The 24,305-nt window shown below is 53.6% G+C and overlaps 7 protein-coding genes across 7 annotated transcripts; 3 read left to right on the plus strand and 4 right to left on the minus strand.

The window, feature by feature from the left end:
* The first annotated feature begins 1,967 nt into the window (after nt 1-1,967).
* Nucleotides 1,968-3,391, plus strand: CSUI_004739 (uncharacterized protein). The gene has a single exon (XM_068064924.1). It carries the CDS (start codon nt 2,189-2,191, stop codon nt 2,504-2,506), a length of 318 nt encoding a protein of 105 aa, XP_067923099.1. The 5' UTR covers nt 1,968-2,188; the 3' UTR covers nt 2,507-3,391.
* Nucleotides 3,392-3,849: 458 nt separating this feature from the next.
* CSUI_004740 (tpr repeat-containing protein) lies at nt 3,850-13,199 on the minus strand (the record flags this gene model as incomplete). The annotated part of the gene is made up of 9 exons (XM_068064925.1): nt 10,980-13,199; nt 9,719-10,406; nt 7,820-8,216; nt 7,220-7,472; nt 6,664-6,834; nt 5,806-6,075; nt 4,700-5,235; nt 4,281-4,352; nt 3,850-4,122 (listed from the first exon to the last, which is right to left on the minus strand). The coding sequence occupies exons 3-9, from the start codon at nt 7,919-7,921 to the stop codon at nt 3,850-3,852; spliced, it is 1,677 nt and encodes a 558-aa protein (XP_067923100.1). The 5' UTR covers nt 7,922-8,216; nt 9,719-10,406; nt 10,980-13,199.
* Nucleotides 8,242-8,467, minus strand: CSUI_004741 (uncharacterized protein; the record flags this gene model as incomplete). The annotated part of the gene is made up of 1 exon (XM_068064926.1): nt 8,242-8,467. A coding segment is annotated over exon 1 (198 nt), but the record flags the coding sequence as incomplete, so codon positions are not given.
* On the plus strand, nt 12,842-16,528 carry CSUI_004742 (adenosine deaminase). The gene is made up of 4 exons (XM_068064927.1): nt 12,842-13,815; nt 14,186-14,299; nt 14,776-14,905; nt 15,159-16,528. Exons 1-4 carry the CDS (start codon nt 13,321-13,323, stop codon nt 16,112-16,114), a joined length of 1,695 nt encoding a protein of 564 aa, XP_067923102.1. The 5' UTR covers nt 12,842-13,320; the 3' UTR covers nt 16,115-16,528.
* A 1,324-nt stretch (nt 16,529-17,852) lies between these two features.
* CSUI_004743 (60s ribosomal protein) lies at nt 17,853-19,674 on the minus strand. Its single transcript, XM_068064928.1, has 3 exons — nt 19,431-19,674; nt 18,823-18,923; nt 17,853-18,632 (listed from the first exon to the last, which is right to left on the minus strand). Exons 1-3 carry the CDS (start codon nt 19,433-19,435, stop codon nt 18,085-18,087), a joined length of 654 nt encoding a protein of 217 aa, XP_067923103.1. The 5' UTR covers nt 19,436-19,674; the 3' UTR covers nt 17,853-18,084.
* On the plus strand, nt 19,234-20,909 carry CSUI_004744 (40s ribosomal protein). The gene is made up of 2 exons (XM_068064929.1): nt 19,234-20,329; nt 20,785-20,909. The coding sequence occupies exons 1-2, from the start codon at nt 19,970-19,972 to the stop codon at nt 20,830-20,832; spliced, it is 408 nt and encodes a 135-aa protein (XP_067923104.1). The 5' UTR covers nt 19,234-19,969; the 3' UTR covers nt 20,833-20,909.
* A 493-nt stretch (nt 20,910-21,402) lies between these two features.
* Nucleotides 21,403-24,033, minus strand: CSUI_004745 (aquaporin 1; the record flags this gene model as incomplete). The annotated part of the gene is made up of 3 exons (XM_068064930.1): nt 23,909-24,033; nt 23,215-23,463; nt 21,403-22,166 (listed from the first exon to the last, which is right to left on the minus strand). The coding sequence occupies exons 1-3, from the start codon at nt 23,931-23,933 to the stop codon at nt 21,403-21,405; spliced, it is 1,038 nt and encodes a 345-aa protein (XP_067923105.1). The 5' UTR covers nt 23,934-24,033.
* Nucleotides 24,034-24,305: the final 272 nt, after the last annotated feature.

The raw sequence follows: 24,305 nt of genomic DNA on the forward strand, positions 1-24,305 counted from the left end.
GACCACATCGAGAGATGTTCAGATGCCCTCTGGGTGAGCCTCAGAAGAGGGACGTGCGATTTGTGTCGTGAGTGAAGTGTGAAGACCATCGAAAGGTTTTGCCGTCCTGACCACAGTCTCCCCTTGTGGTAACCAACCGTCCAACAGAACGTCTTTTCTACAGAGGGAAGCCTTCCCATTTCGATGGAGCAGCTTCAACGTACGGTCAACGTGAATGTCACCCGGACTGACCGGAACTAGACACCGCGGGACTGTTAACAATACTCAGTAGAACACAGACGAGTATCAGACCAGCCTCTCACAGGGCAGACACTCCTTGTCGAGGGTCTTGTTTCTTGTGGGTGGTGGAAATTGTGAATCTCGATAGTCCTGGATGCCTCATGACGCCTCATTGTGTGATTGGCAATCCATGACCCTTGGTAACGGACTGGACTACGGATGCAACTGCGCAAGGTTTGCGAGGAGACAAAAGAGCGTCACTCTCGATCGGCTCTTCACACCAGTTTCAGTTCACAGGGCTGTTTCAGGCCATTTTCACTACACAAAATACAGAAGAAAACTCGACAACTCCATGGCGCCACTTTCCACTTTCGAAATCCGGGTGAACTCTCTTGCCTCGAGAAGAATCTGTAACTCCAGCTCCCTCAGACAGGCTTGACTTGAAGTCGGGGTGAGCTTTCTGCGTCAGGTTCTCCTGAAGAGTTGGATTGAGCCCTGAACCTTGCTGGCTCTCTTGGTTGTTACCAGTCTCCCATGTGATGGACTCGCGGATTCCTATGATCTGTTTCGTGGTCATTGATTGGGACCCCTTTCAAGTCTTCGCCTGCTTGAGAGCTCTTTGGGCGCCACAGTATTTCTCAAACATTCACAATTGGTCGTCCCGCGCGATCTGCACCCACTCTGCACCCACTCCAAAGTACTTTGTAATCTACTACCATTTCAGTCTTCTGCTTCCTGATTCCTGGACCAGAAAGACGACATGCTGCGAAAGGTCTTGGTGTAGGTACCTGAATTTTTCTCCTTCCACAAGTCTTTAACCAGTTTGGTGAGCCCTTTCGGATGATTGTTGAGACAACCTAACGGGTAACATTGACAACCAGGTGCCCTCCCGGAACGAAAGCATTCAATATTTTATAGGTTTGCTGGCTCTTCGTTGCAGGACTTCCTGGGAAACGTCCTGACACAGGGGAATATTCCTCCGGTTACGGTTTTTCTCGGTCCAGACTTGAACTTCCCGTGACTTGTTTTCTCTCTTTGGTCGGGTGACTCCTGGGTTTCTCATTCCTTCCCTTTCCCACTTGGGCCTACGGAGTAATTCCAACATAACTGATGCGGGTGTCCGAATTATTCTTGTGGAGCGGACTCCGGATAAACTGGTCTTCTTGTTTTCTTCATTTTCCTTTTCTGTGCGGTGTTTTTGGTCAGAGCATCTTAGATTTCTTCGGTATTAACCGGTGCGAAATACCCGGGCAGAGTCGTGAGGACGCCTCTCGAAGGTGCTGCTTACAGACAGACTCAGAGGCAGGGCGAATCTCTGGAACACAAGCCTCGATGCGTCTCCCGAGCCAGCACACCTGAGAGTGAGGATGCGGTCAAAGGGCTTCCTGTTATTTCGGTCAAGCTAACCGAACTAACTCGACACCAGCGTTGCTTTGAGTAGCAGTCCAGGGAGCTTTGTCCGCTAAAACACTGCACCAGGGGATGTCGTTGGCGAGATGTGGCGCTGTCAAACATCAACGTAGTGCCGCTTTTGTGCTGCAAGCTGCACAACCGTAGCCGTCAGACTCAAACCCCGCGCCCCGGATCCTGCACAGAAGCGTCCGGGTCCTAGTAGGTAGCTGCCCCAGAGGTGCGCCAGTTCGGCGAGCTCGTGCCGCACCGTCGCACACTATGGTAGTTACCAGCGCCGAGTCAGAAGTCGAAGTGTAGCTGACTTGCAGCACGCCCCATCGCTGTGGTTTGCGAGTACCGGGATAGCAAGTGATACGGCTCCTGCGACCACAAGCGATTCTCAAGCAACAACCATCGGTGTGAGACGGGTTTGTTGGCGTAGCTTTCGACGTCCCACCGCTGCGGTCAGGCAGTTGTGTAGAACCGCAGACGGGTGCAGGGCCTATTGAACACTCACACAGGTGACCCGTAGAGGAGCCCGTTTACGAGTACGAAAGCAGGTACCAGGCTCTCAGGGATGGGCAGGCAAGACCGGGCAAGGCGGCAGACTACGCCGAAAAGGACTGGCACCTTCAAGTCGGGGTTTGGAGGCACAGCCAGGCCGGCGAGCAAGCCATTCTTGTGGCTAGTCGGCTTGCATCGAAACGTTGCGCCGCGGCAGGCCGTTGGGCAGGGGAACACCCGATTTCTTGTTTCGCTATTGCTTGCTGAGGCGGCGGTCCCAATCACTAGAAGGGTAGATACTGTACAGTGCATCAATCCCAGTGAAAAAGTAACGGTGTTCAGCGTTTTGCAAAAGTGTGGTCCTGAAATCGCAGCCTCTTGTGTGTTGTGATCGCCGGGTAGACCCGTCAAAGCGGTGCACTGGGAGTTCAAAGGAAGACCCGGTTTCTGTGTTGAGCGGGTGTTTTTCTTCGTTCGTCGCTTGGAAACCTGTCAGGTGGTCTCCCTTACGACGAAAATTTCCGTGCAATCCGGCTAGTGGGCTTTTGACACGTATAATCGGTTGCTCCCCCCGTGTCACCCGTGCCGTGCTAGCCCCCTTCACTTCAGCATGGCGGCTCCCTGGACACAAGTTGTTTGCCTTGTTGCCGGGTTGCTGGCGCTCGTCTGCCGTGTCGTGTCTCTACAAACTCACCATAGTGGAAATATTCTCTCTGTAGAGCAGGTGCGCCCGGACGGCTCTGTGACACCGATGGAAGAAGGTCTTGCGGCGTTCAGCTTCATCGAGGCTCAGTACGAAATCTCCGACGCACCCGTTGACAAGGACTGTGCCTGCATGGAGAAGAGGGTTTGCAAGATGCCAGATGAGGAATAATTGACGACGCAGGTTTATGAGCTCTCGAATGAGCGCGTGCACAGACAAAAGCAGTCCTGAGGCGTACAGTCGTCATTATTCCTCCCCAAGGGTGCTAGCCCTGGCATACAGACCGAGGCTCTGCGGTGTCTCCGGTTGGGAGTGCGCATGGGGGGGACCAGATTTTTGGTTTGTACCGCTGTGCGGTCTGGAGATTCATCATTCGTGGTACCCGTACCGGGTTTTGTTCATGTGGGTTTGCGCGTAACATTTGCGGACAGTGTGTGAAGCATCTGTCCGATCCAAGCCAGGCTTCCGTGGAATAAGAAACTTTTACTAACTCGTGGGGGATGTCGCTGAGTTCCGATTGGCGCACGAGTCCCCGTGTGGGATCGTGCCGTGGTTGAAGTGGAAACAGGCGCCGTGTCTTCAGCCAGCCGCGACGCTGTTTTCGGTAAACTGACACAGAAAGCGTGGACGGGGACAAAAGTGGTGAGTAGTTCCAACCACAGTTGTTCTGTGGTCCATCTCGCGTTCTCTCAGGGCCGCAGCACCTGTTCGCATGTCAAAGAGGAGGCCGTGCGCACGTTCACATTATTGTTTTGTTGGCATGTGAATCCCATTTGCCAGCTGCAACTGCTGTGGAGGGACTGATCCCGAAGAGGCACGTACTGACAGACTGACAGTGTTGGTTGGGTTGCCGGATGTCAGGCAACCAACCTAGAAGAGAAACCGGGAATGCCTAGCCGCATTCGCTGTAGCACCCGTTCCCCGGAGTCGCTCCATCTCCGCGGGCGGCTGATCGTCTCTAACTCTAGCGGACGCGCCCGTCCGGGGCTCTGCGCCGCACCGCAGGGACTTCACGGCAGGAAAGCTGGGAATCATGCCGAATCAAGATCCAAGAGGTCACCAAATAACGCGTTCCAGCACTCTCTCCTAAGCTCATCAACAGCTTCATCCTGCTTCCTCCAGTATGTCACGCTCCTCTCCATGATCGCCAGGTTGTCTCGATGATTTTTCCCTCCAAGCCCATGCCGCTGGAAGACGCGGGCCTGCACTTGAGGAAGGAACTTCCGTAGCCGGATCAAGAACCTTCTCATCTCGAAGTCTGCATCTCGTGACATTTGTTGAAGCGCAGCTTGCGCTTCGGGTCTCTGCAGGATAACAAGAACAGGTAGTCGTCACTTGCAGGACGTGTCTTGACATAGGCTGTGACTACTGCAAAAAACCACGACTGTCATTGCTAGTAGCGGACCCGTTTGTGTGACGAGACCAGAGACGGCAGAGTGTGCGGACAATGGCTACCACGTACGGTATAGCTGTCGAGCAAATCTTCGAGCAATAGTTTCGTCTCCTCGACGGTCAGCGGAGGCGATTGCTGGTCCTACGAACACATGACCAGCAAGGAACATGACGATGCAACACACAGAAGTTCCTTGGTCTCACGAAGCTCGTTTCCCACCGTCAAGACTCTGCACGGGACATTGCTCTGCTGACGTGATCGTTGTGCTCGGACGAGGGCAGTGCGTCCGGGTACGTCACCAGCGTGAAGTCACTCTGGCCACGCGGCAGCCAGAATGTAGTCGAGAGAACGAACCCAGGTTTCTGCAACATCTAAACGGTCACACACAGCCCATTGAACCTTAGTGGTTTTCTCGAAGTTACTCACTGCGGCAAGGAGACTCGGAGACCGACACGGCAGTGGGCAGGTGACCCACTGTAGTCACTCACCCGCTCTATGTTTCGGTGCTCAGGCACTATGTTTGTCCCCGGACCTGGCGTTGGTGGCGGTGGACTACTGACATCGCGACATGGGTCAAACCAGCTTGTCTCGCGTGCTCGCCCAGACCGCGCGTTCGCGCGTGTCAGACCGTTTCCTTCCTTCAGTTGCGGCCCCGTGGAAAAGCGATGTGTCAGTAGCTGGTACGCGCCCTCTCCACTGGATTCATTCGATCTTAGGACAGAGGTGTCCTCTGTGCTGGCCTTGTCACTGGTCCCCCTGCCAGCCGCAAACACGTCTTCAGCTGTACTCCTGACCACGGTTTCTCGAGTCTGGATCTTGTACTTGTTTACAATTTTGCGGAGCTCTGCAAGTGCAACGCGGCAGGCCTTCACGGCTGTCTCCTCTGCGTAGGGGCTCTTAATGACGAAGAGGTAGTCATCCTTAGCGCACTTTATGAGACCCAGCATGGCATACGCTTTGGCTCTTCTATACCGTGCTTTTGCATCGTGCTCGTCGATGTCCTGGATGATAGTTGTGCAGGCCTCTGCACACAACAGGAACGGAGCGTGGCTGATTTCTTTTGCGTCTGAAGCGTGGACGGAATACAATATGAAAAACGTGTCTGATGGCGATAGTGTTGATCAGATCCAGTGATTCATTTATATATGATTGCAACCTTTTCCACAACAGCATATAAATAGTTTTGAGAATCTTCTGTGGCTCTCGGGCTGGGCGATTAATGATGAGGCCTGCTACTTCTACCCTCCAGCATAAAGCCTCTCCCACCTAGCAAGATGTACGCCAAGGGGTCCTAAGTCATTTTCAACGTACAGTATATGAGGCACCTGTAATACTGGACCAGTGAGTTTACCCCAGTCGGCAGCAATCTTAGGTGAGCGCTACAGCTTGGGGGCCCCTGGAAAAGGGCCAGCTGCACACAAGACACCGGCACGACGTTGCTTCCGCTCCCACGGGGTCACTTTATGGTGAAGAAAAGAAGCACTTCGCCTTGGGACAAGTGGTGGTAACCAGCCACCTAGAAAACTGCAACTACCGAGGATCGTACAGTTGCTCCGAAGACGGGCAACAGCCGGAATGTCGGTAGAGCGCTCACTGATTGCTTCTTGGTATTTCTCCAGCATCAGTGCTGCTTGGGCCTGATTGCGCAGGAAAGTCAAATACAAGCCATCAATGCGATGCTGATCCTCGCTTCGCTCCGCCTTTATCCAATTCAAAAGCTGCACGCCCTGAGTGAACCTGATGAGTGCCGTTCCGAAGTCAGCACCAGCGTAGGCGTCCCGGCCGTCTGTCATCATGCGTTCGCCCAACTTCAAGTGTTCACCTAGGCTGACGGGGTCTAGTGGACGTTTATCTTTCGATAGTCCTATGAAGTACGGGGACACAGGAAGCCACAAACAGATAACCATGGATGTGGTTTCCCTGAGTCACACACGAACACAGCCGTGCTGGACTGCCGACGGCACAGTGCCGCCGCTACCTCGTGAAGCCTATTCACTGTCTCCAGAACATTGCCTGCCCCCGTTCGACGCTGATGCATCGCACTCGTAGCCTCCACTCTGGTCGCTTTTCTGTCACGTGGTTCTTGTTGTTCCACGCTGCCGAGCTGGACCCCCAGGGTCGAAGGCCACCTTGCCGAGACAGTAAACATACTTAATACACGCCTGCCTGACACACGATAATGCATGTTGTGGCTGAGCATCACTCGGGCCAAACTGCCGTTAGTAAGGTTGGCTCTGAGGGAGGGAATAGAAAACGCTACGGCACCGGCGCAGCTGGTTAGGGGTGCCTCCCTTCTGCTGGGTTTCAAAGCAGGCGAATCAGTTCGTCAACGGGTTTTGTAGTCCGAGCAGGTCACTGCGCTTCACTCCAAAGACCGGCAAGATGGCAGTCACAATCATGGTTCGCTGGATGGGCGCCTTCCTGCAACAGCTGGCTTCCCGCACCACCCTACCTGGCACCCACTCGTCCCGGGGACAGATTTCGCCTTTACAAAGTCTCTCCGCAAGTTCTTCGGCCGGTATGTCTCTCCATGTCCTCTCCTCAAGTCCGGAGAAATCTGACGGCCCCACTTCTTTGAGTACTTCGGCTCGCACCTGCTGCCACTGTTCTTCCGCCGCCGTAACTGCAGTAATCAGAAACAGCAAAACCACGGTGGGCATACCGACCACGCCTGCTTCACAGAGTGTGGGAGTTCTGCAGATACAGCAGGGCACATTATAGGGCTTCACCCTGCGGATACCCTCACTTCCTGGCGTACGGGGTGGTCGCCACACTCAGCACTGAGTATCGCTAGGCCGCCCAGCCGACGCTTCTCGCGCGCTAGGGAGAGGTGTTCAACAGCTCAGAACCGTAAGAGTTACTGCTTAAAGTGCTAGGGAGAGTCTGCACTTTCGCCGTGAGACTAATCTTAGTTACGCCTGAGTTGCCCCCAGTCCAGCCAGCGTTGTATTCGACGCCCGATTCAGCTGTAGAAGTCCAGTAAAACTGTCCTTGTGAGGAAGACTGACAAGCCACTGGATTTCGGTCGAATTCTTGCCGTAGCTTTTGCAGCTTGCATAGGGTCACGTCGTCGGTGTGTAACTCCTCATCAAAGCTTCTGTGCGCATTGGAGGCTCTTTCGCGGACAGCGGATACGAGTCTCTTCACCCGAGAACCGCACAGCATCGGCTTTATGAGATCTTGCGTTGCTGGGCTGCATACTTCCAACACCTTCCGAAGGTCATTACGTTCTTGATCAAGACAGTGCTTGAGGTCCGTAGCCTACGTTCAAAAACAATGGCAGGTGCTGCGACAGCGATCACCGGGTTGCGCCGAACTCGGCACCTGTTGCTTGGCGAAGCTCTCGCCGTGAACACTGCCACAGCTTAAGAGTACGCTGGCCCTTACTACACAGGAGAGAGAGCTGGGTGAGTCCGGTTCAGCACCGGAGGTGTGTGTTGCTCGCTTGAACATCAGAAGATGCTAGTGAAGGGCACGAGCGTCGCCCTCGAGGAACTACGACGGCAGCATCTCTTTGGTCCCCTTCCCAGTGTGTCACCTGTCCAGGGGTCGGATGAGAGACAGCAGCTCACGGGTCTGAAGATTAGTTCTCATGTAACTAAACTGACCGCTTCCTTCATCATAACCTTCTGCTCGAGCTTCACGGCCTTCTGTGCTCCTGGCCGCCGAAAGAACTCCTGCCAGAAGGCCTCGCTTTCATGCATCGCCATGGTGGTGGACGGTACGCCGAAGAGTGTTCTCTAACCTCCACAGTGTTGGCGGGTGTCGTAGACTTGTCCGGGAAATCGCAATGTTCTGAGTTAGCCGCCCGAGTTTTCTCCCCGGCCCTGAGGATCAACTCAAGGCAGTTCTGTAAGGGATATGCCAAACCTGTTGAAACTCCCTGATTAAGGAGGTCTTGCACGTCTTCTGCTTCGGGTGTCGGAGCCCGAGCGTGTATATCGAGGCCAAAAAGCAAGACTATTCCCCAGTCTTGGTCCGCTGGCCAGCTTCCTTTCCCTGAACCTGCAACAACACATGGAGGGCAGTGCCACCCGCGTATTTCCGCCGTCCCTGTTCGGCGCTCTTGGGGACCTCGTGCCCTTTGACAGCGAAGCCTTGCAGCGCTTGTTCTTGTGGTGTTCGAGTGAGGGAAGCGTGTGGTTGGGAGCCAAAAAAGCCACGCCGTTTGGGGCAGACGGTGAAGAACGGAACTGGCTTTGTGCAGTTATCGGCAGCAGCGAGTGCATCAAAAGACTTTTGCAGATGACCCTTACAGGAATAGTGCTCGAGCGGCGCTTCTCGCCAGAAATAAGAGCAGGGACAAGGGAGTCCAAACGACCGACAGTTCCCTTTACCGGGCTGCGCCCCGGGACGGTGTATCCAATGCTCGGCGAGGCTGACACAACCCGTCGCATGCTGCGTGCAAAAGCTGTAGGGCCACCGCCTCTGGTACTGTTGTGAAGAGCTCCCGCTTACGGCAGGAACACCACAGGATAGACCCAGAATGTTTCGCCTGCTAGCCTGCACCTGACAAGCGCCACTTCGCAGCCACGGTGTCGGCGGCAGGGCGTGTCTTTTAGTGTCGGGTGGCTGCGCTGTAAGACGCGCTGTTTTCTTCGCAGGTGCGTTTGACGCTTATAAAAGAATATGCTATTTAACTGCCGACAACGGCTCCGAGCGCACTAAGCTGCAAGCCCCGCGCCCCTGACGACGCAACACGACCTCTCAGTCGCTCGCTAGACGAAGAAATATACTCAAGCAGCAGTTCCGACGACTGTGTTGAGAGGGAAGCCCGGACCGACTGACGAGTAAAGACCGTGGTAGAGCCGCGAACTGTCACCTGAGGTACTTGAAGGCAGTTCCTGCATCTCTTAAGGTGGATACCTTGTGGGTGGCAAAGCAGCAGGCGTCTCTCAGTGCTACTATTGCTTGCACGAAAGGTGCTGTAAACAGTCCCCCGTGTGTGCATCCCTCCGAAACAGCCGCCAGCGACTTGGATCGAAGACTAGTCATATCTATTGTAGCGGTCGGACACCTCCGATCCTTCGCAGCCACGTCGTCGAAGAACAAACGAGGCTACTTATTCCTAGAACAGGCGAAGTCGAACATTCTGTACAGCTTACGCTGACTGCACGTTCGAACTGAAGGCGGTCCCATTAAAAAGCTGCGGAGACCTAGGCTAGGACATTTGTTTGGATCACCGAAGGCAGGCTATGTTTCCCTAAGGTCCCCACACAACTGTTAACCGGAACCCGAGAAAACAGACTACGCGCAGACCGCAAGAAGCTAACTCTCCGAAGAGGAAAGATCTTGGTAGGAAACTTGTATTTCCGACCTGGACGCCCATGCTTGAACGCGACATTTTTTGCGGCTCTTTTGAACCGCACCGTACCCGCGAAACCGTTCAAAAGTTGCCTACGCGGACCTCCGTCCTAACAGACCCTTTCTTTGCCTTTGATTAACTGTTCTACGCACGAGGTGAACGTCACTATGCACGTGCCGTTAAGAAAAAAAAAAAACCTTACACGAGTGATGACTAGTCCAACGCCTGAATTCGGGGACGCAGCGCACGAGGTGGTTTCGCTTATACCTGTGACCGCACGAATCCCCACTCCCACCCTTGACCTGAAGTGTCTTCGTGTCCCGCCAAGCCATCGGACCCATGTGTCTGCCACACACTGATGCCTTCTTGGACACAATGGAGGGCGATCTGTCCAAGCCGAACATCACAACAGAGCAGCCTCTTCTCAGTGGCGCTTTCATCCAGTCTCCACATCGTAAGCATCTTTCAACTCCATGATCTTGTTCTGAATCTCTTCGCGTTCCTTCTTCGCCCTTTTTTTCTTCTGGGTCATCATTACAACAAGAACCGGATACATGAGTACTTGAACGACTATGAGCGAGATAACAACGGGCTTAGTGTTCCCGTCAAGAAGCCCTACCGTGACATCGCCATACAACACGTTGCTTATTAGAGATAGAAGACCTCCGACTAAACTCGCCACCCCGATCAACTTGCCAAAGTGAGCCGAGTCGAAAGTTGTCTCTACAAAAACATACATCTGTGTCGTGAAGATCGATATGTAGACGAAGAAGAATATGACCGAAAAATACTGGGCTGCAACGCTGGCCGCTCCCGTCACACACACATATGTCAAGACGCCGACGCTGTTCAGCCCGAGAATCACGGGCATGATGCCCACTTTGTTTATCCTGTGGGACACAAGGCACACAGCAGAAAAAGAACAAACGGCATGCTTCAAGCCAACTCCAGAAGATCCGTAAGTGTAGGAACCCTTCCTTTGTTTTTCCTCGAGTTCATTCGGTGGTCCCCACGATGCCTTATGCCTGGGACTGGAGTGTCCAACTACCAGCAGCACAGATCGCAAAGTCTTAGGTTGCCTCAGTCGAGCACCCAGTTGCGCGCTGCTAGCTCTCGCGGGGACAGACACGACTAAACCGTACTTACAACCTCCCTCACATCCACGGCAAGATGGAAGTACAGTCCCCAGCGCGCACCTTAGTACAGTTTCGAGCGTTCTTCCTGGCAACGAGTAAAGTGGCTCTTTACCACTAGCTAGCTGCCAGCACGATGACAGCTGGGTCGGAACCGGTCTGGGCTGGCTTCTTAGATTAGTTCTATCGCAACTCCTTTCTGAACGCGTTACGGCCGGTACAGACGAGTGCCTAGGGAGCCACAAACCCGACAGATCAGAACACGGCGATGCCTAAGGACTAAAGCAGGTGACTAGTAGACTAGGGCGGCCTCCGGGAAACATTACTTACACGACACCGAGAAGGAGGCAGGGAATGGTGGAGAGGGGGGTCAGTATTTCCAAAGTATGTTCAGCTTCCTTGGACAAGAACCTCCCCGCCGCTTCTTGATAGTAAGCCATCACCCAGCCGCAAACAGTAAAGTAGAGACAAATGCCGAAGTACAAGAAGGTAAAGGCCTGGGAGGAGAAGGAGACCTTATGCTTTTTGAACCTCGGATCGTCCGCCAGTTCAGCGGGGGACATACCAGCAAAGCACTTCCCATTTGTCTGCCCCAACCTCCGAGTTACGTCTTCCGCCCTGCTGTCCGGCAGTCCAAGTGAAACCGACTCGTCAGCATCCCCTGTCACAGTCTCCTCTGCGCCGGTTACCTGATGGCACAGATCCTCCGTCCCTCCACAGTTCTGTTGTGCTTGACTGCCAGCGCCTGCACCCGAGGCGGCTAGCTTTTCTGCCTCGACGCATGCAGTAAAGTTGTCTACGCCTTTAAATGCCTTGAAAGGAATGAAGAAGATAGCCAACACGGCGCAGAGGACGGGTCCAGCAATTGCATAGCCAATACAGACTGCCCGGAAGGAGATGCCAGTATTATCCCAGATTGTCCGCAATACCAACGGCACAAAGAAACTGGTAGAAATGCACGCTCCCATTGTCGCCATGATGATGGCCGTCGATCCAGGAAACAACGAAACAATCAACAAGGTGGGATAAACGCTAACATCGGCACCGGCTCCCATGAAGACAAACGCGGGGTACACCGACCTGAATTCAGGTCCTGAAAAAGCGAGTAAGATCCACGCCAATGCGTTGAACAGCTGCCCCAGCAAAGCCACCGCTTTCGGACCGACATTATCAAGAAGAAAACCCGCAAGCGCGCTGCACGTGAAGTGACAGGCCATGGCTATAGTGAAGAGAGACTGAACCCTCGTATCCTGCAAGGCACACAAATAGCCTGCATCGGCAGGAGCTGGCTCCTGCTCTGCTGTACACTCCCACGAGAACTGACCAGACTTCAACAACATGGCGCTCATGCTCCGCCAGCCGAAATACACCGATGATGTCAGCACAGCATATAGCATGTAAATAACGAGCAAAATCCACCGATTTACCCCGCATGGAGTCTGCTGTCTTGCGGACGGGTGAGACGGGTCCGGCAACATGGCGCGAACGCGAGCTAACAGATTCCCAAATCCCCCCATCGTCGAATGGAAAAAGCTGACGTAAAAAAAAAAAACCACCGTAGAGCGAGGACGAGGACAACGGAAATGAGGGCAACAGGTTCCGCGCGAGAGCTTCTAGGTCCAAAAACACGAGTTTGCACGCCGCCGGGCAACCGCAGCCGAACTGCTAGATCCTGTTGTCGCCGAGACTCACGAGCTAAAAAATTCAAGAAGTCACTAACTGCGCAAATGAACAAAACACGAGCCACGACTCAATGTCACACGCCACCGGACAAACGGAATATAGCAAGGCCGTTACAGAAACGACGCGCTCTTCCACACCACGACGTCCAGGTAATCGTCCCGGGTAAAATCAGTGAAGTACGGGTATGCAGAGAATCCAGTCATCTTCAGAACATTCAACAGTTTCGCAGCAAACCCAAGCGCCGGATGACGAATGAGTAAGTGGAGAGATAAAACAGCTTTCCTTTAAGAAGCGATCCGAAGGAGCGGCTTTTGAACCCGCAAAAATAAAGGTGAAGGGTTGACAATCGACCGTCTTGCGGCTTTCCCACGTGGTGCCACTTGCAGTGAGGATGCACAGTTCTCCAGCAGATCTAGAGGATAGTACATCAGTGTGGCCGCTCTCGGCGCCGACGGGTAAACGTGTACACGATCATGCGGGGGTTGATAGCATTGTAACGGGGGGCCGGTGTCGCTCCGGAGAGTTCCCTGCACTCCAACAGGTGCGCGAAGGAGTAGACTCCAGTGCATGCTTTCCCCAACATGAAAGATCCTCGGGACAGTGCCCAGCGGCAGTTTACAGTTAATTAATTGTCACAGTGACAGAAACAGAGAAAGTCTTCTCATGGAGACGAGGGACAAAGGAACTCTCCGGCCAGCTCCTGTTGCACAGGGTTTTTCCTTGAACTTCACGCTATCGGCGACGTCTGATGGTACGGGGAATCGACTGCTGTTATTAGGGTTTTCTCCCCACACCAGACCAGGAAACTGTTTCCACATCCCGCAGTGAAAGACGTGTCAACCCACGTCGCGCCATTGTTCTCCGGACCGCCGCGCCACTCGTCTATAAAGCGTGTTGTTGTGCTGCCAAATACATTGACTGCCAACGCGATCTGTGGCGAGGGAAGACGAGGACCAGAGGTTTGTCTATTCCATCCGTACACGAGACAATGGCTGGGACAACGTCAGGCGCGAAATCTGTCTTTCGCGCAGATTGCTGCTGCTGCTGTGGACACGGAGTCCCAGTGAACCTCCTTGTCCAGTACGCCCGAGAGATTCCGAAAGTTGAACTCCATGTTCATTTGGAAGGCACACTCGAGTGGGAGCTCGCCCTCGAGATTGGGAAACGAAATAACATCTCTCTTGTGGACAAGAGCGGCGGGGAAAGTGCTACTGTGGCGGAAGTTACCGCCATTGCCAAAGGCGAAGACAGCGTACAAGAGTCAGGCTCAGTTTGTGCCAAAAAAGACAACGTCTTCACAGACTTGGATTCGTTCTTATGCGAATATATGAAGCGAGAGAAGGTCCTACGTGTCCGTCAAGATTTCAGAGACGTTGCTCTCAAGTACCTTGAAGGAGCTCAAAAGGACAATGTCCGTCACGTCGAGTTCTTCTTCGACCTCCAGTCACACACGAAGAGACTTGCCGGTGCGGACGTCATTCAGGTAACGTCCTTCTCCGGTTGTACATGTGCCTGCACTAGCGTGGGCGTGTTTGCACGGTAATTCCGAGCAGGACGGGACGGTGTGCGCAGTGTCGTGTGGGCATGGATACGAGCGATTACGGTATGGGCATCTGCGTTTCCACACGATAAGAACTCTGTCACAGCTGTTCCGCGAGGAATTAGCGCGTCTTCGACGCAAGATGCTTCCTGTTTTATATGTCTGTACCGTTGGGGCTCAGTCCGTCCTGCAACGTCCAGTCTAGGCTCCGATGTGATTTCAAGGTTCTGAAGCTTGGCTTATCCCACCCAGTGCAACTGGTTATGAAGTGAGGGAAATCCACAATCTGTTGCGCTTGTTATGGGTTTCTCAGGGATTGTATGACGGTTGCCAGGAGGCCGAGCGCCGTTGGGGGATCACTTCCCGGAGAATTCTTTGCTTCGTGCGCAATCTACCGGTGGAAGAGCACATAGCCTGTCTCGAGCAGGTTCGTAGGCTCTGAATATCGACCCAGTCAGAACAAGGGACACTCAGAGGTTTAGTTCACACCCATTCAGCAATGGCAGAGTAGCGCGCACCCTTCGGTGGTCTTTCGTGGGGTTTTTTGCTGGGGCTCGTGATTTTCTTGGTACGTAGACATAGCCTGGGACGTTTACCTTTGCAGTGAGCTCTTAGCCTTCGGCGCTATGGGGCGTTGCTACATCCGCATAGTGAAGATCCGATGGGTTTCTGCAGGCGTGCACAGCCTTCCTATTGCCCAGGGGATAGAGAGTCGTAGGGGAGGAACAAGGTTCGGCCCTGCTGTGCTTGCACTCATTCTTACCGTAGAACTGAAGAGGGTCAGGATGCATTGCGCTCACTCTGATGACGCTGCACCAGGGGCGTAGCGGGCGGCATGCAGACAGGTCTTCTTCGCAAGCAACAGTGCCGCTGTTTGCTTATTGTTGGAACCCCCATCAACAGGTTGATCCGTTTCTCTCTATGATTGACGGCATTGGTCTGGCGTCGAGCGAGAAGGGAAATGAAAATCACAAGTTCAAGAAAGCCTTCGACCTTGCAGCGAAAAAGGGACTACAGTGTGTGGCGCATGCAGGTACGGGAACGTGTGCACTGCAATGAGAGCCTGTCAAACAGCTAAAGCGGAGCGGGTGTCCTGCAAGATAGTGTGGCGGCTTCGGACTTTTCAGTCCCCTTTGAGCTGCTTTGTGGTCGTACATCAGAATACGTCGCCAAGCGGGGCACGAAGTGCGGTCTTCTGGTACCTTCCATTCAAGCGGGGGCTGTAAGCGTTGCTGACACACTGAAACGTGATGTGCCTTGTCCGTGTTGGCTATTACGTTTCCTAGGCGAGGAAGGCCCAGCAGCCAATGTGGCTGACGCGCTCACGCATAACCACGCTGTGCGCATTGACCATGGTGTAGCAGCTGTCGTGGACCCCGCCTTGCTGAAATTTTTGATAGCCACTCAGGTCCCCTTGACGGTCTGTCCTTTGTCGAACGTCTGTCTTGGAGTGTGCCGGGGGGTCGAGGAGCATCCCTTGTTGAAATGTACGCCGCGATGTGGTTTGAACAGTGGAGAAGCGGGTAAGCGTGACGCTGTTGGGGGAGGCATTGAGTGCAGCGCGTCAGCGAATCAGAACGGCTCTATTTCCGACTCGGACTACGCCCGGGCGACTGAGGAGCAAAGAGAGCGTCTGAGGTCGGCGCAGCTGGATAGACTGAAGGCCGTTGCTTCCTTGGGAGGGAAGTGCTGGCTACCCTGTCCGACATCCATGGGTCATCCGGGAGCCCTCAGCAACGGGGTTACATGTGATCACTCCGAGGAGGAGTCATCAACACAAGCGAGTGCGATTAGCGGTACCGATTCCGTCTCTGATGAGACTAGTCGGGAGCGATCTAACAACGCCCCAAAAGAGAAGTGCGGTGGTGAGCTGCTTCCTCTTGGGTGCCGTAGGGTGACTGGTAGTCGTGTCGGCGTTCAGATTGCCGACCTCATTGAACAGGGTCTGCAAGTCACCATCAACAGCGATGACCCCGCATACTTTGCAGGTGGGATGTTTGATAATTTCCGGGCAGTGATCGAAACAAATCGGTGGGGCGAGCAGTCGAAGTGTGCAGGAGCTACACCGACCAAGGGAGATGGCGTTGCTCACGAGAGCCTTCACTGGCGAATCGATACAATAAAGACTGTTGTCCTGAATAGTGTGTATGCCGCCTTCCTTCCTTTGGAGATGAAGACGAAGCTGGCTGGGGAGATTGAAGTGTTCGATAAGACATTCAGACAGGAGCATCATATAGTCTAAATATAAGTGCCCCAGCGCGACATACAGAGGGCCGCTGAATTGTGCCACGGGGCTGCCGGCCCCCCTTTGTGCCCGTTTGCTGCAAAGCCGCGATCCCAACCCCAGCGCGTGTACAGTGTACAGTGATTGTAACATATGTTTGGAGAGGCGGCCCGATGTCAGATGTGGGTGCTTGTTCCATCTCCGTATTTCTTTCTGTTTGTATGTTGTCGTGTCGAGCTCACCGTTGTTTTCCGACCGATTTACGCTGGGTCCACGTCGATGTCTACGAGCAACAGGTTTTCACCAGCTGTGCAATATGGGTAAGAAATCTGGTCATTGTGATTCCACACCTAGCCCGGTTGCCCATACGAGGAACAGGTTTCGAGCAGCTGTACAATATCGGACAGCGGAAGGAGCTTCGGGTATTGTGAAAAAGAGAGGTCAACATGGAAGTGTCAGTTTTTGTTTCAGTCTGGGCTGACGGTTGTTTCTCGAGTTTGCTAAGGGAATGCTCCTGTTTTCGTCTTGATAGTGGGGCTTCTTCCCTACCAGCGGTAGTCCCGTCCTTTCTTGGGACGGTCAGCTTTGTTGGGGAGTGCCTCAGATACAGCGCAGCCGTGTCACTCGGTCGCATTGTGCACTTTTTTCCGCGGGGCCGAAAGAGCCGTTGACAAAGATCAAGGACAATGTTTGGCGTGGCTGGGGGACCGTTGTATCACGGGGCCGGCCGGCCCTCCTGTTCTCGAGCAAAAAGCCGCGGCCTCGAAGGCTCCAGTGCGTGTGCATGATTGTAACATACTTTTTGACTGAGCTGGTTAACTAATCGCAGTGTGACTGCCTTTGGTTCCTAGTTCGTGTACGCTTTTGTTTATTTCATTGTCCATCGCAAGCCAAGACATGAACGCCGACAGTCATTCTCACCAGTGCGGGCACGGACTTGCGGCCCCGTCTGCGTTTCAAGTCCTCGCGACTTCAGTTCAGAGCTGATCTAGAAAAGTCTTAGCAGTTATAAGCGAGTACGTATAGAGATAGTGCCATTTGTTTTTAGCGGTGCTACCTCCCTGGTTTGGACCGATTTGCTAGTCTACTTTCTCGGCAACGCGTTTCCCAGTGTAGACAGTCTTGTTCTCGCCGCGTGCACTTCCTAAGGTGTGCGTCCATCCGAAGCGCCTCTTGCTTTGAGGCAGGAGTGTTCGTGCACAGGTGTCCCGCTCGAACACACGGCATTAGATGCGTCACGTATGGGCAGCTCTGGTAGTAGTACGCGATTCCTGAATGAAATCCACCAAGGAGCAACGCAATTGCCACGGCTTGGGCACTCTTCAAAAAGAGAGAAATGTTCCTCGGACGCAGATTGCCGAAGGTAAGGCGGACCCCTGTGGTTGCATGCAGCTTAGATGGTCCACAGGTACTCAACAAATGCGACAGATTCAGACTGCGGCACCTGAGCTCGCAGGCTACACAAGCCTAGCCCGGCCGGGGGGCCCGCCTCCTAGAGCCAGGCACCTCATGGGTCCAGCCTCACAAACTCTTCTGAGTCCGCGAAGTCACGCTTTGGCTTCAGAATGGCCCGATATTCGAATATCAAAGACCTGCTATGGGCTGCGATGCGGCCTTCCGGACTTCATTCGAAAACGTACCGGTTGCGCAGTGCTAACAAAACACGTGAGAATTGAACGCACCTCCCAGACGTGTGTCCGAAGACAACGCTGGTAACAGGTTAGTCGACTGAAGCAAGCCCCTTCTTGCAACGTGCTCTCCGTCGCTCTATCCGCGTGAGCATGTATAACGACCATACGCAGACACGATCACACCGGAAGTCAGCACAAACAGAAGAGATTTCCCGACCGCCGAACGTACGACAGGGCGCTACTCTGACGTACTGGCATGCGTAGAACCCCCCAGAGATCCCTATACACACACGCTCTTTAATCACCCCTCCCCTTCTGCGAGCCAGTGAGCTGGAATGAAAGGTAAGTCACAATTGCTTAACCGTAGATCTGCTGCGGCTTCCCCATGGTGCTCTTGATGTGAAGCGTCTTCACGTTGTTCCAGTTTTTCTTGAGAAGCGACACGAGGAAGTTGATTGCCAGCGTCAGGTTCACGCGTAGCTGCTCCTCCGTCATATCAACATTACCAACGGCGACACCCATGCACAGAACTTTTTTCAGCTGGAACTTGATGGAACTCTTTATTTCCTGAATCTTCTCATCAAGCTTATCGTTGTGTGTGATCAGCGTGGGGAATTTACCGGCTTTGTTCAAGCCGGGACCAAGGAGACGAGGAATCTGTGGGATCAACACCTGGGATGCCAAAAACGCATCGTACTTTCGTGCCAACTTCTTGACCAGCTTCTTGTTCTTATTCAGTTTCTTCATCGCCTCCATATCCATGAACTCGATTCCCATCTCCTTCGCTTGTTCGCAATGCACCGCATCCCCCATAACGCAGACCTTCATGCGCGGCCGGGGAATGTTGGGAAGTCGAACGCTTCCACTGAAACGTTTATCTCTCTGAGTGTCATAATCCTTCAAACCTGAAAAAATCAAACCAGCGGTGGAGACCCGACATGAATCCAACAGCACAACGGGTCTATACTCAACTGGATGAGCACACGCCTTCGTGCTGACAAGGCAAGCTGTCAGGAGGGCCACCAGAGACACTCAGAAATAAGACCTGCTGGGTGATCAACAAAATGACAGACGTTACTACAGCCAAAACCTCACCAATCTGCAGCTCCACAGTCTCGACGAACGCCCTCTTCTTCTCCCGGGACCCTTCCAGGACATCCCCAATAGCCTTCTTCAGAGCGTCTGTGCTTATCTTGCTGCAACCGTATCCGGCAAAGAAGAGAAAGAGACAAAAACAAAGGTTTTAGCTTCAGAATCCCCGCAGGGACATTGGATCCGCCCGCATCGTCCGTTAACCCCACCAAAGGCCTGAGATGTACCGCAACACCTGGTTGTTTGCACTGAAAGGCACTCCAGAAGAGAAACGCTAACGCAACAGTCCTCCAGGGCGAAGGTAGACACTCATACATTAGCAGGTGTTTAACAGAGGCCGCCCCCTGGGCCGCGCATTCTCATAGGAGGTGAAAATGCGAGGTGAGCCTATCTCCGGAGAGCCGACACCCAGCGGGAATGTCTGGCGCGAACGGTGTACTCAAACCGGACAACAGGAAACGACACCCGCGCCATCGGCAGTGAAGTAAATGGTGCCGTCAACATCCTCGGCATTCTAATGTAGATGGCAGAAAGCAAACAGCATAAACGCTTCCTTCGCTGTCGGCTCACTTGGCAAGCCTCACCACAAAACCCGGTGATGCATCCCTTACCTCATCTTTGCTGACTGCAAGGACGCGACGAAATCCTTCTCTGACAGACAAGACGAATCGCAAAGATAAACACGTTCGCCCGCCGTGCATCCACGAAACAGAAAGACTTGATCCTTGCCAAGCGCAAACAGGGGACTACAGAAGCAAAAGCGTCCCTTACCCCGCAGCAAAGCCCTCCAAATGAACGTCCCACATGAGCGGCCAGCCGAGGCGCATGCGTATTAATGCTAGGCTGCTGATGACGAAACCACACGCCGGTCATACATGCTTGCTTTCCGAAGGATCGTAGGCAATTCACCCAGTACCCTACAAGGGCAGCCGGTGCTGAAGCGTGGGGAATGCCAGTCGTCGCATGCAGGCATCTCGTTCTTACACCACCGTTTTATGCGGACCTTCTCTCCGAACAACCTACCTGAAAAAAGAAAGTTCAGGAGACACACCCGGTGTTCCTTCTGTGTTGCGAACAGCGCGGATTCTGCTTCTCGCGGAGCTTTTTCTTCCGCTTCCGTGTTTTCTGGTTTTTGTTTGCTCTACAAATAATGGCGGATACCGGGGCGTTTTCCTTGCGCTTTCGCAAGCTGAAGACGAATCCTCTTCTTCAGCGCAAGCAGTTCGGTGTGGAGATTCTGCACCCGAGCCGGGGCTCTGTCTCTAAGAAAGAACTCATTGAGAAGATTGCCAGGCAGTTCCGCGTTTCTGATCCCCAGAGTGTGGTTGTCTTCGGTATCAAGACGGCGTTTGGTGGGGGCAGGTCATCGGGCTTTGCCATGGTTTACGACAACGCAAATGCTGCAAAGAAATTCGAAAACCGTTTCCGCCTTGTCCGGTTAGGTTACGTTGAAGCAAAGGCTGCAAAGGGAAGAAGAGCCTTCAAGGAATTGAAGAACAGAAGGAAGAAGGTGAGACGTGGAGCCGTGGTCCGGGCCCTCTACGTGGTTTGTTGACTGCGGCGTATTCTAACCCTGCCTAGGCGGTTCTCCTGTGAGGAGCCCCCTCTGAATGGAGTGGTTTTCCCCCCCGCGTGTAGGGACACTTTTCTTCACAAGTTTTGTCTCCGAGCTTCCCTGTCACTTTCCCTTTAAAGGGGCTTCGCCTGGAATAACACCAATCTTGCGGTTCGTTCAATCTGTTATGTGGAGCAAGGCCAGTCCCACGAAATCACCCCAGTGGGTCCCAGTCAAAGGCTTTGAGCGCAACAATATCGGCACGGGGCTGCCGCAGAACCGAACTCGTGTTGTGATCCGACAGGGTGTCGCACCTTCTATGTGCCACAAGTAGCTGCGTGGTGGCCATGGCAAAGAGTACTGCTAGTCAAGTGACTTAAGCTGTCGTGGTTGTGTCCATGTTTTTGCAGGTCCGCGGAACGGAGAAGGCGAAGTGCAGCGGCGCTGGCAAGAAATAAACGTTTTCATCATATGGGTGTTCATGCGACTGGCTTTTGTTGAAGAGGGTCAAGTTCCCCTCGGCTTGCCTGCGCAAACTGACGATTCTCAGCCGTGGCTTGTTTGTTTGGAGAACCTCTAACTTCTCGTAACTGCACTGTACTGCCAACGGGCTACGTGTTCGTACGCTGCAGCCCGAAGCCTCTCTAGATACTGCCACCCCGACACGCGCCAGCGGAAGAGAACCGGGGACCGCACATGTCTGCATGAGTCCGCGAGGCCCGTCTCGAACCCAATTAGCTCGTCTCTTAGGGCGGCACTGTGATCCGCGATTGCCACTTGAACAAATGCAAGGCATCAGTCTAATGAGCTCCGGCCAGTTATGACCGATAGTTCGTGAAATCGACACGTCAAACACTTCGCAGGACCTGGTGGTGGACGGCAGAGATCGACTCCCAGCTCGTTATAGCAGGCTTGGCCGCAATAAATCTGAAACCTGGCTTCTCAGATAACATCTCACCGACAACTTGACACTGCCGACACGCACTAACTGAAGATCAGAGTTTCGTCAAGCTTTAGAGCGGAAATGCTTAGACTCCCTTAAAATTCAAGAATCGTAGCGGAACAGGGTTGTGATACGCATGCGTGGCGATGTACCCGACGAATGCAAACATCGCACCAAGAAAAGGTCCGAAAAGAGTCACCATGAGCGCGTCGACGTCAATGTTTTTGTTCTCGGTCGAGACATTTGAGATGAAGATTCCAAATGTCACCGCGGGATTCATAGTTGCGCCTGCAAGGGCCCCGGCCAGGACGCAGGCGCCTACGACAAAAGGAATGGTCAGTTCCCACATGACACCGTAGCCGAACACCAGAGACAAGACCGCGTACACCATCACCATGGTTGGGATAACCTCATGAAAAAGTTGACGACTTGCGCTCATCCCCGGATCCAGAGGAAGGATGTCCAGTGCCTTCCCCATAATTCCGTATCCAATGAATGCCCCTGCTATAGCTCCTGCTAGCTGAGCGCCAACGTAGCTGACTAAATCCATGAATGTGAACCTTGGGTCGGTCATAAATATGGTGAAAGACACCGCCGGGTTGAAGTGGGCTCCGCTGATGTCTTTGAAAAGCGTGATGAGAGCGAAGATGGTGCTCGTGATGGAAAACGGCGCAGCTTGTCCGCCGCCTTCCTTGGATAGCCCGAAGGCAACCGCACTGACAATTATCATCGTTGCGAAGAACTCGCACAAGCATTTTTGCATGTTGAAAACAAACCGTTCGAGTGGGGTTAAGTGAGGTACAGAGCCTGCGTCACTGCCGTGCCCTGCCTCCTCATCGGCCGCGTTGCCTGAGAAATGAATGTTCACAAGGCAGTCCATAGTCCTTGCAATCGAGGCCGTACAGGACCAGATTTACCTGCAGAATTGACCTCACCTTGGGCAATCCGCTCTTCCCTTGACCGACTGAATGGATCGGCCCTATACCGCCGAGACGTGGCATACGTGAAGCTGTCATGGTAACTGAAATCCTCGGAAATCGGAGAGCGGCTCTTTCTTTCAGCCGCCGCTGAAGGCAGGAGCGCCGTACCACCGATCCACCCGGACTCACACCAGCAATGCCACTAGACACGGGATCAGTAACTCTACTGACCAGTAGTCTTTCTTCTATAGGTCTAATGCTACGAAAAAAACGACTCCGTATCTGTGACGGTTTCAACAGAACAGCAGAAAATACTACGCGACGAGCGCAGGACTACACGGTGGGCAACGATCGGAAGGTACAGCCACGAAGAGCTCTGCCGCTTCGCTCACCCCGAAGCTCCAACCTTCCCTGCCGGAGACTCCGAGCACGCGAACGGTGCTTAGATCAGCAGGACAGAGCTACGAGACAAGTAATTCGACTGATAACGTTTCAGCAGCCCTCTCTTCCAACGACCCGTCGAACTGGCATGGGCACACATCGAAAGGCAAGATGGCTGCTCCGTTGGCGAACAGCCTCCTTGGGGGAGGTTGACAACCCCCAGGACACACCATGACAGCGAAGCTAGTGTGAGGCACAATCCAACGGCAGCGCCTCGCAGACTGGGGACTCATAGAAACACTCGGAAGACTATTCGACGCCTCCACGGGACAATTGCTGAAACGACGGCACTATGACTACACAGGTTGCCACCTGCTATCTCCAGTACACGAGAGTTCGAAACACATGCACTGCCATGAAACGCTACTAGAGAACTCAATCACCGACCAGCACCAGCAGCCTCAAGCCAAGATCGACAGACCTCTGAAAAGTAGTGCATCACGGGCATGCCCCCCAAAAGCTGTGGCGATCCGTCTGTGCAGGCGCTCTCGACGGATGAGCGAAACATCCCACACCACACCAGAACACAAACTCACCTTTTGCAGCAGCAAGAGGATCCTTCGCCGGATCAAGCCTGCCAATGAAAGTAGTGCTTCCCATGCGTCTCGACAAAACAGCAGCCTTGTCAGCCGTCGGCGCTAGTGAGGGCTGGTACACCATAGATCCTCTCCCTGTGTGAATCGGGTTCATGAGAGGGAGGTAGTTGCTAGTTTCAGCCTTCAGCGCGGGGCCATTGCCGGCCTCAATGCCCGCCATTTGCACGTCATCATTTACGCGTGTCGGTCCTGCAAAAGTGGAAGCAGCGACACCCACGTAAACGATGCTGAGCGCCGTCGGAAGTGAACACTCGGTAGAACACGAAATCCAAGAATCCAACCGCAGTTAACAGGTACCACCATCACACCCCTGTGTCTCGAAGCAGATGCACTCATTCGATCAACGCCACTAAAAGAAACGTATGCTAGCTGGACAGACGTGGAGACGGACAGCGACAAAAAGCAAGCTCCGTGGCTTGGCAGGCGGAGCGGTCCCAGATTTCGGAAGGTAAGCCCAATGACAAATCCGAAGCCGATTGTGACACTAGCGGACTGGATCACCATTCCGGCCACCAAACAGGGCGGCACCCTACACATCCTCATACCAGCTGGTCGCACCGTCCGAGGAAGTGTTTATCGTTGAGAGCGACGATATTTCGTTCACGGAAAAAATGTCTCTGACTCATCGACTTACCCTTGGTGGCTGTGTTGTCCCCCATCCTGTTAACAAGGACGCGGCTTTACCTTTTACCAGACACGGCTCGGGTGGGACGCGATCAGCAGAATCAGGGGAACCTCTTGATCGGAAAGCAAAGAAACGAAGGAAGGGCGGCCGCAAACAAGCAGCAAGAAACTACCAATACGTTGCGTACCTGGTTTTGCGCAGCTCGACAAGCCTTTCACAGGTTTCATTAAGTACAGACACTCACGAAGCCAGTCCCATGAATAGCACCCACAAGGCCTCCCGTTGAACAGCCCACTATCAGTTATCACAAAGCGGCAGGAAAATGCAGGATCCTCCTCACGACAAAGTGGCCCAACTAAAAGAAAAAGGGAAGTGGGACACTCGCGCGGCGCGGCTGGCTTGGCAT

This window comes from Cystoisospora suis (assembly GCF_002600585.1).
Source record: "Cystoisospora suis strain Wien I chromosome Unknown contig_2259, whole genome shotgun sequence".
Classification (NCBI taxonomy): domain Eukaryota; phylum Apicomplexa; class Conoidasida; order Eucoccidiorida; family Sarcocystidae; genus Cystoisospora; species Cystoisospora suis.